We start from the raw sequence: 17,958 nt of genomic DNA, 5'->3' as shown, positions 1-17,958 counted from the left end.
TGTATTAAGACTTAGGGAAGAAAAATTATAAGTATTACACACATTTATGATTATAATTATTATGAATTTTCTTCCTTTTATAGAAAACATAGCTCTGCTGGCAGAAACAGCTTTGAGATTCCTGGAATTAGTACAGTTGAAAAATCTCAGTATGGAAAATGACCCAAATAGTGAAGAAATAGATGAAGTTACACATCCCAGTGGAAATTATGACACAGGTTGTATGATTTTCTGTTATTTAGAATGAATTGCTGATGTGAACTTGCAACAAACTCTCACTTACAATTTTAATGTAAAATGAAAGAATACCAGATTTATAGAGGGAAGGATTCTGCTGTCTGACTGTTCTCTTTTACTCTTATACATTGTTATCTAGCCAGAAAATGACCAACTTGTCACCACAGATTCTAAGCTCAGTAGTTTTTCAGCCAGAATTGGTTTGTGTCAACAGCAAAGCTAGCTGAATTATATAATTCTTACAGAATAAAAGGAGAAAACATTGGAAACGCCATAGCCAAAGAATCTAAACCTTTTCTCCTTATGTGAGTATATTTTGAGTGTCCTCAGTCATAAACTGTGTTTCTTTCATACTACCTATGATTTATGTATCAGAACCCACACCTTTTACTGTAAAGGAACAATGTGATGGTAAATTCTGTGAGGTCAGAGTCCCTGCCTCAAGTTTCTCTACATCCACACAGCTTTTAACAGGCTTTTAATGAATGTTTATTATGTTAAAGATTTAGAAGTCAAATAATGTACTTAGATCTATTTCAAGATGTTTCTAGTTCAGAAAAACTAGAGAAGTCTACTTTTCAGATTTTTATGCTAATAGACAACTGTAGTGTCTCAGTTACTTGTTAGAATGGATCATTTTATGCAGCAAATATTATTTGGAGTTGAAGACACTGGAATAATTTTAAACTTATAGAAGGATGTATCACAAAGGAAATACTCACTTTTTTTCACGGAATTACTTAGAAAATAATACTGTCCTACATCCTATAACCATGTAATTGGACCTTTTAAATAATGAAGCTAGGCATTAAAACTTTTGGGGAGTTAATCTGAAGTTTTTCTTAATGTGAACATAGAATTGTGCCTTTCAGACTGCCTTTTCCCTTGACAGTGGCTGCCCTCATTCATTTAGTTGGCAGATAATTGTTAAACATAAGCTTTGCATCAGGCAATTCGTGTGCTTGCTGTAAGCACTAGGGATATAGTGGTAAATAAGACAGAAAAGATCCCTGCTCTTGAGATTGTTTCAGTAAGGAAAAGACAAACAGCTAAGTAAATAAATAAATGAAAAGGGGAGGGTAGGTAGGTGATAAGGTCAGAGAAGAAGGCAGTGGCTAGATCATGTAAAGCCTTGTCAGGACTTGCAATGTATTTTCTGGCTTTCTAAAATATAATTAACCGACCTTTAAAAATGCTTTCTCAAAGGATTGCCCTGTACCATCAGATTATATCCTGAACCAGTCTAGTAATTTCAAGTCCTTGATTAAGTTGATCTTATTGGGGCAGTATGATCTTCCTCTGGTGCTTCCCCATAGGTTTTCTTTGAGCCTTATAGATTAACTAGTGAGATAGTAACCATGCCTGTGGCATCTGCTTATTAGGATGTTATTCAATCTGTATTTCATTTTCCCAACTATCCTTCAGAGCTTTGAGTAGTGGAAAAACTTAGTAATTATAGACTTTCTCTGGTGGCTTCTGTAATCATTCTCTTTTCTCCAAGGAGTGAGAAAGACTGGGTCTATATGTTTGGAGAAAAGAAAATTGATCATATTTTTCCTTTTTTTTAGAGCTCCAAGCCTTACATGAAATGGTCCAGCAGAAAGTTGTCACTTTGCTAAGTGACCCTGAAAATATTGTGAAACAAACCTTAATGGAAAATGGAATAACACGGCTGTGTGTATTCTTTGGACGTCAGAAAGCCAATGATGTTTTATTGTCCCACATGATCACTTTCCTGAACGATAAAAATGATTGGCATCTGCGTGGAGCTTTTTTTGATAGTATAGTTGGTATGTTTTTTGCTTGTTTTTAAATTTATCTTTAAGATTCGAATTATCTTCTCAAACATACTTTCATGCAGTCTGAAAGGTGACAGTACTACCAAATTTTATTAGTAATGAAATGAGTTCCTGGTATTTCTGTCTTCATGCTGCTTTTGGTTGATGGAAGTATCTTTTTTTTTTTTTTTTGCGGTACGCAGGCCTCTCACTGCCGCGGCCTCTCCCGTCACGGAGCACAGGCTCCGGACGTGCAGGCCCAGCGGCCATGGCTCACGGGCCCAGCAGCTCCGCGGCATGTGGGGTCTTCCCGGACCGGGGCACGAACCCGTGTCCTCTGCATCGGCAGGCGGACTCTCAACCACTGCACCACCAGGGAAGCCCCTGATGGAAGTATCTTAGTTGATCAAGGGATTGGTTAATAAAACTGATATACCCTTATAAAGGGATACCATGTGGTCATTAAAAAGTATGTTTTAAAAGAAAATTTAATGACCTGGGAAAGTACCATGAAATATTATTAAAATGACTGAACCCAGTTGTGTAAAGGTAACAATAACAGGTCTGAATATACTAAGATGTAAACAGTGATTATCTCATGTTTGTCAAATTTTCTATAGTAAACATGCATCACTTTTACAATCGGAGAATAACAAAGTATAATTATGATTGAAAATCAATCTAATTAGAAAGAATTAAAGCTTATAGGCTTTGCTTTTTGTAAACTGAAAATTTGTGAAAATTTAATCAGCTTTTTTCCTACTTTTTCAAAATGTTGTAATTCTTAATTTTCAGATTTATCTAAAGAAGAGAGACATCTTGTATTTTATATGCATATGACTCCTCTTGCATTTAGATTCAAAATTAGAAAGAAATGGACTTTATTTTGGTAGATTGTCATGTTTGACACAAGATTTAATATTTTTCTTTTTGGAGTAATAACTGATCATTTTCCACCTGATTGTACTGACCTTTTCAGTTTTAGTTTGGGTCATTTATGAAATGTTATATGCTAAAGCCATATTATTAAAATTACCCACTAACCCTTTTTATATCATTTTACACATGATTATAAAGCTTGTCTATTAACTCAAAAGATTTAAAGACTGTTCTGCACACTGGAAAGCTTTGCAGGTATCCAAGCTTTCTCGTGTAGTAGCAGAAGGCTGTAATAGGGTTTAGATTTTGATTTCTAATAATCTGGGAAAGTAACTGCTAAAAGGTTTGCTGTTGGATGTTTTTCCTAAAAAATTAAAAAAGGAAAGAAACTCATATAGCAACAGTATTCCTATTTTTGCGAATATTATTGTGTAATGTTTTGGAGAAAAGGGTACTTACTACTTTTGAAAAGCCTTGAAATTGCTGTTCTTGCTTTGTTATAACTGGAGATTACTGTACCTCCTCTTTTCAGACATCTGTAGTTTGTTTTTAATTTTTACATTAGTTTATTGATTCATGTCAGCCCTCCATCTTGGACTCCATCTAACTCAGTTTCTAAATTCAGTATGCTTCTCACACCTTTCTGTCTTTCATGCGCTCTTCTTTCAAATAATCTTATTTTTATTTCTTTTCTTGGGAAAAGGTGGTTCTTGGAACTTCATCTATTGATTAATTCATGTGTACTTTGAAAAATGGCCTTTTTTTCTTTTTTTTTTTTGCGGTATGCGGGCCTCTCACTGTTGTGGTCTCTCCCGTTGCGGAGCACAGGCTCCGGACACACAGGCTCAGCGGCCATGGCTCACAGGCCCAGCCGCTCCGTGGCATGTGGGATCTTCCCAGACCGGGGCACAAACCCGTGTCCCCTGCATCGGCAGGCGGACTCTCAACCACTGCGCCACCAGGGAAGCCCGAAAAATGGCCTTTATGTTAGTTCTTTTTTCATTTTAAAATGATTTTCATTGATTTTTTGCGTGTTTATAAAAGTAACATGTACTTGCTGTAGAAAAATTGGAAAATTCTTGAAGAAAACAAATCCCCTCCAATCCTCTAGCCCACGTACAGCCTCTGTTAATGTTTTGGTTTTTTCTTCCTATGGGTCATCCTTGCCTTCTCCTTCCACCCATCGTCCCGTTCTGCCATCTGTGAGGCCTTGTCGTGTGCTGGCTAAGAGCAGGCACTTTTGGCGACAGACTTCTGGGTTCAAGTTCTGGCTTTGTCACCTACTGGTTGTGGTTCTAGGGGAAATCATTTAATCTTTTGTGTGTCTTAGTTTCCCTATCTGTAAAATGGGAATAATAATATTACCTAACTCACTGGTTGTTGCGAAGATAAGATGAATTAACATATGTAACAGTGCCTGGCACATAAGTGCTATGTATGTATTATATTACTTCTTAGTCTTGTTATTTTTAAAACCTTTTTCTAGGAACATATGTATATTCTAAGCATTTTCTCATGTCATTAAAATTTTTTTGAAACCATAATTTAATAGAAATATTTCATTATACAGTTTTATCAAAATTTATTTAACTCTTTTGAATATTTAAATTGTTTGAACTTTCGTCAACCATATATTATACACATAATTATTTACATAAATATTTGCCTGATTATTTTCTTAGGCTAGAAGTCTGAAATTTTAATTACTGAGTTAAATAATATGAACATATTTTTAAAACTTGACACATTTTATAAGCTTTTCAAAAAGATTATATCATTTACTACTCTGATCAGCATTGTTTGATAGTACTGCACAGCCTTCCAGTGTGGAATAGGCTTCAGTCAACCTTTGCCTGTTGGTAGCTTAAAGCAATGACTTGTTTTAGTGTATATTTATTTGCTTATCAGTGAAGGTGAAAAAAATTTCTCATGTTGATTACTCATTCATGTTTCTTACTCTTTGAATTTTTAGTTTATTATTTTGGCCCCTTTTTTGATGGTATTATGCTTTTCTTATTGATTTTTTTCTGAGCCTTTTATATATACATTAAAAACAATAACTTTTTATCTTTTCTATGGCATTTTTCTCAAATAACTTGACTGTTATTTTTTATGTCTTTTAAAATAATTTTAGTGTTGTCTGTTTGATCTTTTCCTTTGTGATTTTTTTTTTTTTTTACTTTTGTGCTTAAATATTTTCCCATTTCAGAATTAGGTTAATAATTTGTTGGGCGCATGTCTGTTTTGTTTTGCTTTGTTTTAATGCTTTATTTTTTCACATAAAAATATGAACTGTTTAATTGATCTTTATTTTGGGCTGTGGTATGAGGTGAAATATAAATTTTTCTCAGAAATATAACCAATTTTCCTAACACTATTTAGTAAACATTTCATTTATTTTCCATTGATTTGTGAAGCTTCTGTTATCACCTGTTGCATGCATATATGTTTTAGGGTTACTTTTCTAGATATCCTATTCCATCGATTTTTTTTTTTACTTCTGTACTCAATATTATACTCTTTTTATAGCTATATTATATTTTAATTATTATATATTTATAAGCAACTTTAGTATCTGGTAGAATAAGCTCCCAGATGTCAATCTTTTTTTCCAAAATATTTTGAGCTATTTTAGCTCATTATACATTTCAGTTTGTAAAGTTTTTAAATATAATCCAATGGAATTTTAGACAGCGTTTTTTCTTTTATTACAGAAAAAAAATTCTAAAATTATTTCTCAATACAGTAGAAATATGCTTTTGCAGATCACTCAAAATATATGAAGTAAGTATGGAAGGCAATAGTTGCACTTTCCAGAGGCACATACTCTGGTTTGTGGTTTTGGTTTGATATCTTCAGGTGATTATTGCCATGTCTCTAAATAGTATTTTCATATTACTCTTTTTAGGATTATCAACTTTACACTTTATCTCTTGACTTTTTCGTATGCCACATGAAGATTTAACTCACTCATATCATACCCCAATCCCCCTTCGCCTCTGTTTTGAGATGTAGATCTTTAGTTTTTGTTTTTATAACTTTAAATAATTCAACCTGTTTCTTATTGGTCTACTTCTTACTTGGACTACAAGAAATTTAGTGCCTCCCTTCCTCCCTTCCTCCCTTCCTTCTTTTCGTTTTTCTTCCATTCTAATTCTTTTGTTGGTTAATAATTCAACTAATTGTTAATTGACAGTTCAACTAAACAATTGCATTTTCATAGTTGATAATATTTACATTCTGTTATGTAATTGTAATAAAGTCTTTTGTGCTTGTATAGACTGATTCTGAAAATTCAAAACAATTTACATGATTAAGAATGTGTAACTTTTATTGACTTTAGAGCCAAGTAGTGCACTATATTTATAACTGCTTCACCACAATTCTAATGCCATAACTCCTTTATCACTTGATGAGAATGTTTATAGCATCAAGGATTCTTTTTTCTATCGTCTGCAAACTACTAAATGCACATTTTAATTTATATCATTTTTACACTATGACTTTCTTGAACAACTTTTTTGTTTGTCATGGAGTTTCAGAGTTTTTTGTTTTCCTTTTAGAGAGAAAAGTAATATACCTTCCTCACTTTATATTATCTAGCTTCTTTCTTACCAGTTTTATCTATTGCTTGTAGTCTGTTCCATTTTTCTTCTTGATAACATTTTCGAAGTTTATTGACCTTTAGGTCTAATTTGGGCTGATTAATTTCTAGCTCTTTACTAGCTATTGTCCTTTTTTCCCCATTGAATTCCTGGGTTATATCTACCATTTTGTACATTCTACATTTTCTTTATTTTTCTGGAGTACATCCCTAAGTACTTTCTTAGAAATGTTTGCATGGGAGGTAAACACATATAGTCCTGGCATGTCTCAAAATGACTTATTTTTGTTTTCTTATTTTATTGACAGTTTAGGTATAAAATTTCGCCCATAACCTTGAAGGTCTTGCCCTGTTGTCTTCTAGCCTACATTGCTGCTGAAGATCATCTGATGCCAGTCTGATTCTGCTTCCTTTTTAGGGAATCTGTATTTTTCTTTCTGTAAGCTCATAGGATCTTTTTTTCCCTTGGTGCCGCAGAATTTCTTGCAGATTTGCATTGGTGTGGGTCTTTGTCATCTATTTTGCTGGGTAGGAAATGCAGCGTCCTTGCCTGGATTGTTGCTCGATATATTTGACTTTTGATTAATTTTATTGTTTTACTTAATGGCATTTGTACTTTCAGGTATAAAACAGTCATGTAATATTGCTTCTCTTTTTCAGGTGTTGCCGCCTATGTTGGCTGGCAAAGCTCCTCAATTCTCAAACCCCTGTTGCAACAAGGTCTTAGTGATGCTGAGGAATTTGTTATTGTGAAAGCTCTTAATGCCCTTACCTGTATGTGCCAGTTAGGGCTGCTGCAAAAACCCCATGTCTATGAATTTGCCAGTGATATTGGTAAGTTTTTGTTTCTCAAAATTAGGATGGGAAAATTAGGGAGTGGTAAGAGAAATAACAACTGATAGGGCATTGTAAAGTTTCTAGGCAATCTAGAGTGAGATTTTCAGCTTCATTGTCCCTGTTTTGTGTGTGTCTGTGTGTGCACACCCATGTGCATGCTTATGCCTGCATGCTTGTATGTATGTGAGCGACACGTAGGCACACACACAGGAGCACTGGCCCTCCAGCCCAGGTTGGGAAATATACCTTTGTTTCAATCTGTAGTTTAGTCTTGATGATCCTTGAAAAATGAAGATTTTTTTTTTCTTTTGAAACACAATGTGCATTAAGTCTTTAACTGCTCTGAATAGTCAGCTTATGTTTTTGGACACTTGACCATTAATCAAGTTGAAACTGGATGTGGAGGATTGTCTGTGACTTCTGTCATTGCACTGATCTCCAGTTAAGCATTCGTAGTATTGACGTTACTACTGTTAGTAATTTTATTAAACAATGAGAGGAATTAATTCCTTGACCTTTATAACAGTTATCTAGGTCCATCAACTTAAAGTTCAGAATAAGAGCAAACAGGTACATGTGACACATTGTAAAATTAAAAATACTAGAAGCTCTTAGTCTTCTTAACACTTCATTTTAAGAAAGTAACCAATGTATTGATAAGATTGCAAGTTGGCTTTGTACTGAGAAGACGTGAAATCTTAGGAAATTGCATTTTTAGATAAAATACTTTATTGCTGCTGAATGCTTTGCCAAGAAAATTTATAGAAAGCCAAAATTAGTTAGATTTGGTTAATAGGTTTTTCTTGAGGCAATCCTCAGAGAAAAAAGACAAAGGAGTTTTTATTTTGATAGTTGAAATTAGATGGTTAGATAGTAGGTATAAAATGTCTGGAAGTTTTTAGGCATGAATGTAGCTTTTTAAAAGAAAAATTTTTTGGAAATCTGAGCATATATAGATTTCTTATTTTGTACTCTTAATATTTATAATCATTCTTTTAGTTTGTAACACTAATTTGGTTTGAATTTTTTGATGATTATGTTAAAAAAGTGACAAATTTAATAGAAAAGTTTTGAGTATTGGCAACATAATCATGATAAAAATCTCTATTACACTGAAATGATTTTGATTTTTTGTGTAAGCTGCAGAGTGCTAAACCTTGAGGGAGTCATCTCTGTTTTCTTCTTAATTTTTAAAAGAGCTAATAGCTTGGGAAACAAAAATTATTAATATAATGAAAGATGTTAGAATGTTTTTTGAATTTCTTATCCTGTGTAGTGTAAGGCAGACGTAGAAAGCACCCCTTTTCATAATAATATTAAAGAGAAAATGTATCATCTTAACACACATATCTTGCTGCCTGGTATATTTTCCTGCTCATTCTCATTGTGTGAATTCTCACATCAGTGTTTTCTTTTTTTCTCCTGTGAAAGTGGCATTACCTCCTAAGGGTCGAGTTTTTCTTGCTTTCGACTTTGATTTTCTTCATTCTAATGAAAATCTTTGTATATAAATATGTACTTGTATACTCTAATTTCACATAATACATTCCTTCTGTTGCCTAATTATTTGGAAATTATTTTTGAGATTTAATATGGCATATAACTAGCATTTTATTTATCTGCAAAATGGATGTCCATCCATTTTTAAGCAAAAATTATCATAAAAGATAGTTTTTTACCCCTCCTGTCAAATTTTGCAGAAATTTTTCTGAGTCCTGTGGGTTTTAGTCATTGGTCATAGGATGAACATATGGGGTCCTCATGTATCTTAAGTTTAGTATCAAAATAAATTATTATCTGTAGATATAGAATAAACCTAATGTGGTACAACTTTTTGGGTGTGATGCTCTCTTAGAACTGGAACTGAATTTGGTACTAGCTGTGGGGAGGAAAAAAACCGTTGCTGAGAAAAATCAAGCAAATAGTCACTTGTTGGCATTTTGAACTATTTAAAAGAAGAAAGTTTTCAATAACTTAGAAACACCTGCTTACTTAAAACAAGTGATAAACTGTATGCATCTCTCTGTTCTGTCTTTATGCGTGGTTAGCCTGTTGTAGTGATTCTTAAAGGGAATTACGGTGGTGGTGGTGATTATCATGATTAAAAACTACACTCTTCCCACTTAGACATTGTGAAAACTCACCTTTCCATCTGCTTGTCCCCAGATGATTGGAAATGTATTGGATGTTTTATAGGAAATCCTCGATTCTGGTTTCTTGTATTTGGAGTCTTGCAGGTTCTTTGTATCAGTTAGCTACTGACTGATATAATAATGCTGTACAACAATCAACCACAAAATCCCAGTAAATCCTTCGGTCAAGTTCTCAGCATGCATCTGTGAGCTCAGTGGGTAGCTCTGCTTTAGGCCTTGCATCTCCCAGACGCCTGTGGTGATTGTGGTTTATCTGTCTCATTCTGGGGCCCAGGTTGGAGGGGCAGCAACCACCCAGGTTATGTTCTGGGTGATGGCAGAAGCCTAGCTCTGCCACACATTTCAAGCCTCTGTGTTACATCTATTGACATTCCATTGGCTAGAAGGTACTGTGTCTTAGACAAGAGGGAGGGACAAGAGAAATACCCTTTGTACACCATGAGCACCAGTAAATCCCAGTAAATCCTTCGGTCAAGTTCTCAGCATGCATCTGTGAGCTCAGTGGGTAGCTCTGCTTTAGGCCTTGCATCTCCCAGACGCCTGTGGTGATTGTGGTTTATCTGTCTCATTCTGGGGCAGCAACCACCCAGGTTATGTTCTGGGTGATGGCAGAAGCCTAGCTCTGCCACACATTTCAAGCCTCTGTGTTACATCTGTTGACATTCCATTGGCTAGAGCAGGTACTGTGTCTTAGACTGTGTCTTAGACTGTGTCTTAGACAAGAGGGAGGGACAAGAGAAATACCCTTTGTACACCATGAGCACCAGGCAAGAGTGACCGTATAACAGAGATAACACAAAGAATTGGGACCACTATTTCAGCCTCATCTAGTGCCTAACTCCGCCAGGTCATCTTGAGTTTATTTCTTTTTTGGAGATTTTTCAATGGTTTTTCCAGTCCTCATTTTCTCTGTTGTGAGAGGGAAACAACCAGCCCTCCCTTGTTGGCCATCTCAGAGGCTGCAGGGTGTTTATGAAATAATCAAAACCACCTCCATGTGTAGTTAGAAGAATTGGAAATGGGAGAACTTTGGAGACAGATATCTTGAACAATTTTCTCCTCTTCCCCTATTTATATAAGTAATATTAGCATGAAATAGTATTTTTTTAATCATTTCTTATTTTTTAAATTTACTTTTTATTGAGGTAACATCGGTTTATAACATCATTTAAGTTTCATGTGTGCAACATTATATTTCTACTTCTGTACACACTACAGTGTGCTCACCACCAAAAATTTAGTTTCTGTCCATCATCATTCAGTTGATCCCCTTTACCCATTTTGCCCTCCTCCCTGCCCCTCCCCATCTGGTGACTATTACTCTGTCCTCTGTATATGCTTGCTTTGGTTTGGTTTAGTTCATTTATTTTACTTTTTTTGTTTGTTTGTTTTTTATATTCCACATATGAGTGAAATCATGGTATTTTTCTTTCTCAGTTTGACATATTTAACTTAGCATAATACACTCAGGGTCCATCCACATTGTTGCAAATGGCAAGATTTCACCTTTTTTAATGGCTGAGTAATATTCCATTGCATATTTATACCACATCTTCATCCATTGATGGGCACTTAGGTTGCTCCTATATCTTGGCTGTTGTAAATAAAGCTATGGTGAACATAGGGGTGCATGTATCTTTTTGAATTTGTATTTTCTTATTCTTTGGATAAATACCCCAAAATAGCTGGATCTTATGGTAGTTCTGAATGTCGAGAAATTTCCACTCTGTTTTCCATAGTGGCTGCACCAATTTACATTCCCACAGTATATGAGGTTTCCTTTTCTACACATCCTTTCCAACACTTACTATTTCTCATCTTTTTGATAATAGCCATTCTGACGGATGAGAGGTGATGGCTCATTGTAGTTTTGATTTGCATTTCCCTTATAATTAGTGATGGTGAACATCTTTTCATGTGTCTGCCAGCCAACTGTATGTCTTCTTTGGAAAGATGTTTGTTCAGCTCCTCTGCCCACTTTTTGTTTAGGTTGTTTGTTTTTTTGTTGTTGAGTTGTATGAGTTCTTTATATATATTGGACATTAACCCCTTATCAGATATATGACTTGCATATATCTTCTCCCACTCAGTAGGTTGTCTGTTTTGTTGATGGTTCCTTTTGCTGTGCAGAAGCTTTTTAGTTTGGTGTAGTCCCATTTATTTATTTTTGCTTTTGTTTCTTTTGCCCAAGGAGACATAGCTAGAAAGATTTTGGTAAGACTGATATCAGAGAGCATGCTGCTTATGTTTTCTTTTAGTGGTTGTGTGCTTTCAGGTCTTTAATTCATTTTGAGTTAATTTTTGTGTATGGTGAGAGATAGTGGTCTAGTTTCACTTTTTTGCATGTAGTTGTCCAGTTTTCCCAACACCATTTAAGAGACTGTTCTTTCTCCATTGTATGTTCTGTGCTCTTTTGTTGTCCACGTGTGGGTTTATTTCTGTCTGGATGATGATTTACCTATTGATGTAAGTGGGGTGTTAAAGCCCTTTCTGTTACTGTGTTGCTGTCAGTTTCTCCCTTTAGGTCTGTTAATAATTGTTTTGTATACTTTGGTGTTCCTATGTTAGGTGTATATATGTATATTAATCACTGTTATGTCTTTTCAATGAATCGTCCTGTTTATCATTATATACTGTCCATCTTTGTCTTTTGTTACCTTTTTTTGGCTTGAAGTCTATTTTACTTGATATGAGTTTGGCTACATTCCCTCTCTTTAGGCTGTAATTTGGAGTGTCATCTTCCATCCCTTCACTTTGATCCTGTGTCTGTCTGCAGAGCTGAGGTGAGTCTCCTGGAGGCAGCATATAGTTGGGTCTTGTTTTTAATCCATCTGGCCACTCTGTGTCTTTTGATTGGTGAAGTCAACCAATTTAAATTTAGGGTGATTATTGATAGATGAGGACTTAGTACTGCCATTTAATCTTTTGTTTTCTAGTTGCTCTATATCTTCATTGTTTCTTTTTCCTTGTGTTTCTGTTTGCTACTGGGACACGAACCCGTGTCACCTGCATTGGCAGGCAGACTCTCAACCACTGCGTCACCAGGGAAGCCCCCCTCATTTTTTTAATGTTTCCTGTCTCTGCTCTAGATTTACGTTTGTGGTTACCATGAGGTTTGTATAAAACATCGCATAGGTAAAATAATCCTTTTTCTACTGATGGCATCTTCATTTACCTCTGTGGGTTCTGTCCTTTTCCGCTTCCCTCTTTGTCATTTTGTTGTCTTAAACGATCCCTTTTATGTTGTGAGTTTGTTACCAAATTGAAGTAGCTATAGTTAGTTTTTCTGCTTTCCTCCCCCCTTTAACCTCCTTTATTATGCTATAATAAAGTGTTTAAAAACCTGTTCTCATAAAGAGTTGCTATTTTCTGAGTCTGTGTATTTATCACCTTACTCAAAGTTCTATTTACTTCTGCCTTTTTGTTTCTGGTAGATGGCAGGTCCAGTGTTGATGAACTCCCTCAGCTTTTGTTTGTCTGGGAAACTCTTTATTTCTCCTTCATATGTGAATGATAACTTTGCTGGCTAGAGTATTCTTGTGTCACAGTTTTTATCTTTCAATGTTTTGAGAATGTCATTCCATTCCCTCCTGCCTGTAGAGTTTCTGCTGAGAAATCTGCTGGTAGCCTGAGTGGGGTTCCTTTGTAGGTTACCTTTAAAATTCTTTCTTTGTCATTGATTTTTGACAATTTTAGTATAATATGTCTTGGAGAAGGTCTTTTTGCAGTGAGGTAGTTAGGTGTTCTCTTAGCTTCATGGACTTGTATATCTGGTTCCTTCCCCAGGCTTGGGAAGTTCTCAGCTATTATTTCTTTAAATAAACTCTTCGTTTCCTTCTCCTTCTCTTCTCCCGGGATACCTATTAGCTCTTGTAGATAGCTCTTGTAGAATTTCCTCAGTTTTTAAATATCTTATTTCTCTTTCTTCTTCTACTTTTAGATTTCTAGTTTTCTATCTTTGAGCTCACTAATTCTCTCTTCCATATGGTCTGCTCTATTTCCAGTGCTTTCTAATTGCATTCTCCAACTCGTTTATTGAGTTCTTCAGCTTCAGATTTCTGTTTGGTTCTTTTTTTGAGTTTTAGTCTCTTGGGTAAAGTGTACCTTCTGTTCATTAATTTTATTCCTGAGCTCATTGAACTGTCTCTGTGAGTTTTCTTGTAGCTCGTTGAGTTTCTTCATGACAGCTATTTGGAATTCTCTGTCAGATCTCAGTATTCTTTGACTTTAGTTTCTGGAGAATTTTCATTTCCTTTTTGTGGTACAGTGTTACTGTGGTTCTTCATGGTGCTTGATGAGTTATTCCTCTTCCTGTGCCTTTGAAGTAGTAAAAACCTTTCTACTTGATTGTAATGACTCAACAGGTTGGAAGTTAGAGGTCTTTCTCTTTGTTTTCCAGTAAGTGGCCCGACAGCACAGGTTTTTAATTTCTTTTACCTGAGCTGCCTCTGGTTATATTTGAGAGTCTACAGTTTCCACCCTCCACTGCCTCTGTTAGAGGTGTCGCCCTGTGACCTCATTATTGCTTCTTGTGCCTCTGGTGTTGTTGGTGCTTTGCTGCTGCCAGTGTTGCTGGCGTCATTGCCTGGGGCACCAGGATAGTGAGCTCTCCTGCCACGTCCAGGATCCTCTGAGTCCCAGGCTCCACTGTCACAGGGTGAGGGGGAGGATGGGGTGGAGCTGGGATTGCATGGGCATCTCTGCTGTGTCTGGAATTGTAAGGTTCGAGGGCTTTGCTGCTGTGGGTGGAGGTGTGGGGGGCCAGAGTTGTGGGTGCCTCTGTGGCTGGAGGGATGGAGTCCCAGGCCCCACTGCTGTTGCTGCCCAGTTACCTGTGATTGCTGCTGTGGGGGAAGGGCAGAGTCATGTGTATACCTCCCCTGCTGCTACCATGTTCTCTGGGGCTGCAGGCTTAGCTGCCATGGTCAGAGGTCCAGGACTACAGTCACCACCTGTACTGTTCTCCTGGTTCTACCTCCTCTGTTTGTTCCAGTCCACCCACCTCTAGCTGTACAGATAAGTGGAATTCTCCTGCATCTGGTGTGTTGGGCAGAGGCACCTTTGTTGAGTTGTGGATGTTTTACTGGTTGTAGATAAAAGGGGAGACACAAAGGGAGCATCTCACTCCACCATGATGTTGACATCACTGTGATAATATTCTTATTTCTCTGTTAGCCTGAATTTCTTCTGAAATTTGTATACTCTAAATGCCGATGCTTTTACATCCTCAGAACAAGTACTTTTTTTTGCTTTTAGAAATTTGAATTTTTTTCTAAATCAGGTTAGTTTGGATGTTTGAATTTTATTCTAAATCTTACTTCCGTTAGTTGAATCATTGACTTTAGGTGTAGTACAGAAAATAGTTAAAATAAAAGCTGTGAAAAGATATTCATTTAATTTTCTTATATCTTAAACTCTTTAAGAATGGGCATCATATGTTTTCTGGCTTTTAGTTTCCATTCATAACGCCTTGTGAATGAATTTATGTGTACTGTATTTGATGTCATCAAATCTTTGCATTAAAAAGAATGTCAGTCAGGCGAAATCATTCCCTTAATTTAAGCTGTGGCTTGGAGGGGAAACAACTCAGTTTCTTTGTCCTTTATGTTGTAAATGGTATGTCCTTGGACTTTGTGGAGGTATTGGGTGGGGGAGTAATAGTTTGCTATATACTGTTGGGACTTTTTATGTCTCTCTCCAATAGTTTTTAACCTAGTCTTGTAAATGAGTATATGCCCACTGATCTTCAGCCCTGACTAAAAATATAACAATTTAAATCCTAAGAAAAGAGGTAGCTATTTTTACTCTTCTATGGTATTGCTGATATTTATGGTAGGAAATATTATAATAGCAGTATGTTCACTTGGTTCAGTTTAAGTCCCAGGATAATTGAGTATATGAAGGCAACCTGATAGTAACATTTGGTATAATCTCTTTATCAATTGTGTTATAAGGTGAAAATTTGTTTATCTTGATAGTGTGAGACTGTTTATGAACATCGTTTAATCCATACCTTTTTTTCCCTCTTAGCCCCTTTTCTGTGTCATCCCAATCTGTGGATACGCTACGGTGCTGTGGGATTTATCACAGTGGTAGCTCACCAAATAAGCACAGCTGATGTCTACTGCAAACTGATGCCTTACCTTGACCCATATATTACTCAACCAATAATACAGGTATGCATGTTCCAACTTGGAATCCATCTTCCCTCCAAACTGTGCCCCTTTAAAGAAAGGTTTAGAGAGTCCTATTTTTATTTAAAATTTTAAAGATTTAACTTGGGCTACAGCATTTTCACATTCCTTTCAAGCTAGTTAATGTTAATGGAACAAACACATTGGAAGGTGAGAGAAGTTCAAGAGACTTACATGTACATCATGTTGTACGTAATGCAGCACTCGGTAGTTCATCCTTTTTCCTTTTGTGCAGTGTTGTAAAGCATCTGGTATTAAGTGAAATATAGCAGAAACATATATTAATGGACCTGCTTTTGTTATAAAAGTATAACTGATTTCAGTCCAACTCCACATTTATGATAAATTTGAAAAAGGATTTTTCAGAAGTTTGTTTTTGGAGCACTAACTGGTTCTGTTTTTTGTTTTTTTTTTTTAAATCTAATGACTACCCCACCCCTCTTGTTCCCTCCCTCCCCCCGCTTACCAAGCAGTGTAGCACTTGATGATAAACTTTGGGTCTTTGGTTTGTACAAGGCAGTTATTTACCAGTTTGTCAGTGTTTATACCCTTCATTTTGCTGGACAGCCAACTATCAAAATAGATATTTAAATTGAATGGACTGTTGAGAGATGATTCTAGCTGTTAAAACATCCTAAAATGTCCTATTTTTTACTAAAACTCTAATTTTGCTTTTGCAAATTCCCATTCCTCTCTAGCTTTCTCTTACTTGTATAAGCCCCAGTGTGCCTTCCCTATGGTTGGAGAAAATGGCCTTGGATATCCTCTGCAAACAAGTGGCTTTGACTGCCTTCAATCCTTACTTTTCATAATAGATTAATCCAATTTGTGAAATCATCATTCTCTATTTCATAGAGTTTGTAGATTTAAAAATTTTTATCCCAAGAAAAGTTTATATATCCGTGAAAGATGGATAATATTGCTAGAAAATATGTCCCCCCTTTTTGAAGTTTATTAAGGCTTCCTTGGAAATCAGGTCTAGAGATTCCTACTACTTTGACTACATATTGTATTTAGAAGTTAGGCTCTTAAACTCATAATGAAAGAAAGAGAAAGTGTTTCTGGGATTGAAAATTGCATGTGTTTGTAATAACTTTTAGTTGTGGCTTACTAAAATAAATCTGATATATAAGTGGTTTGTTAGAAATCACCATTCTCTTTGTTTTCTCAGAAATTATTATTATTATTACTTTTTTCTTTTATCATTGTTTTATATTTTGAAAGGCCAGGCTCAGGAGTTGAGAGACTGATTATATGCTTCATAATTTTTACCTTTCTGCAGTTTGGATTAGACAAAAGATACCTTTTTATGCTGGTTTCTACTGGCCAACTTTCCAGGTAGTTAAATATATCTAAAGAAAGTCCTCTTGGTTACTGTTTAGTAATGCTCATCCTTTTTATTGTAAGTGCATTGGCAAGGAGAATATTCTCGGGGATTAAAAAAGGAGGGATTTTATGAACTCTGTGGAGAGAGTAAAGTTTTTTAGAAGTGGTTGAAGCTATTGGGAAAACCTGATGACTGAAGGGTGGCCCTGTGGCTGTTGAGCATCTTCTCTGGATCAGTACCTTTGGCTACTTGACCTGTGAACTGCAGGTACTTTTTAGATCTAGGAAGTCATCTGACATTTTGGGATCTAGAAAACTTGGGATCTAAACTTTTCTAGTCTGAGTATTTATTAGTAGTATTCAAGTATCATAGACACAGATGTCTACTCAGATGCTAACAATGAATGAAGAAATACCGTAGCTCTCTAAAGGTCACTGGTATTCTTTTTTCTTCTAAGCAAAAATTGCAGATATTGATATCTCCCATTTTCTTAGAAAATGAATATCTATGTTAACTTTACACAGGTTATGTATTTATTGAATTTGAAAACAGATGTACTCTATGTTGTATCTTTGGCTGATTCTTTTTATTTTTCTAATATAGATTGAAAGAAAACTTGTTCTACTCAGTGTTTTAAAAGAGCCAGTAAGTCGTTCTATATTTGATTATGCTTTGAGGTCTAAAGATATTACTAGCTTGTTCAGACATCTTCACATGCGTCAGAAGAAACGAAATGGGTCTCTTCCTGACTGCCCTCCACCTGAGGACCCTGCCATAGCACAGCTTCTGAAGAAATTGCTCTCACAGGTTGTACCACCTTTATGAAATCTTAACATTTAAATGAAAAATTTATAAAAACATTGAGGTATACATGTCACTCTTAAAAATACTTAAAAATATTTTGATTAAGTTGTATCATAACAAATGAGTAAATAAATCTGGCAAATAT

General features: G+C 35.7%; 1 protein-coding gene across 3 annotated transcripts in view; it reads left to right on the top strand.

The window, feature by feature from the left end:
• PIK3R4 (phosphoinositide-3-kinase regulatory subunit 4) overlaps positions 1-17,958 on the top strand; it is a 73,676-nt gene that overhangs the window by 15,532 nt on the left and 40,186 nt on the right. For all 3 annotated transcript variants that reach the window (XM_024747742.1, XM_024747759.1, XM_024747750.1), the window contains 5 exons: positions 84-218; positions 1,806-2,027; positions 7,159-7,332; positions 15,519-15,664; positions 17,613-17,816. In XM_024747742.1, coding sequence (XP_024603510.1) covers positions 84-218; positions 1,806-2,027; positions 7,159-7,332; positions 15,519-15,664; positions 17,613-17,816 — 881 coding nt within the window. The remainder of the gene's footprint in view (positions 1-83; positions 219-1,805; positions 2,028-7,158; positions 7,333-15,518; positions 15,665-17,612; positions 17,817-17,958) is intronic.

This window comes from Neophocaena asiaeorientalis, unplaced genomic scaffold, assembly GCF_003031525.2.
Source record: "Neophocaena asiaeorientalis asiaeorientalis breed wild unplaced genomic scaffold, Neophocaena_asiaeorientalis_V1.1 scaffold33, whole genome shotgun sequence".
Classification (NCBI taxonomy): domain Eukaryota; kingdom Metazoa; phylum Chordata; class Mammalia; order Artiodactyla; family Phocoenidae; genus Neophocaena; species Neophocaena asiaeorientalis.
This window is presented reverse-complemented; position numbering and strand designations above follow the sequence as displayed.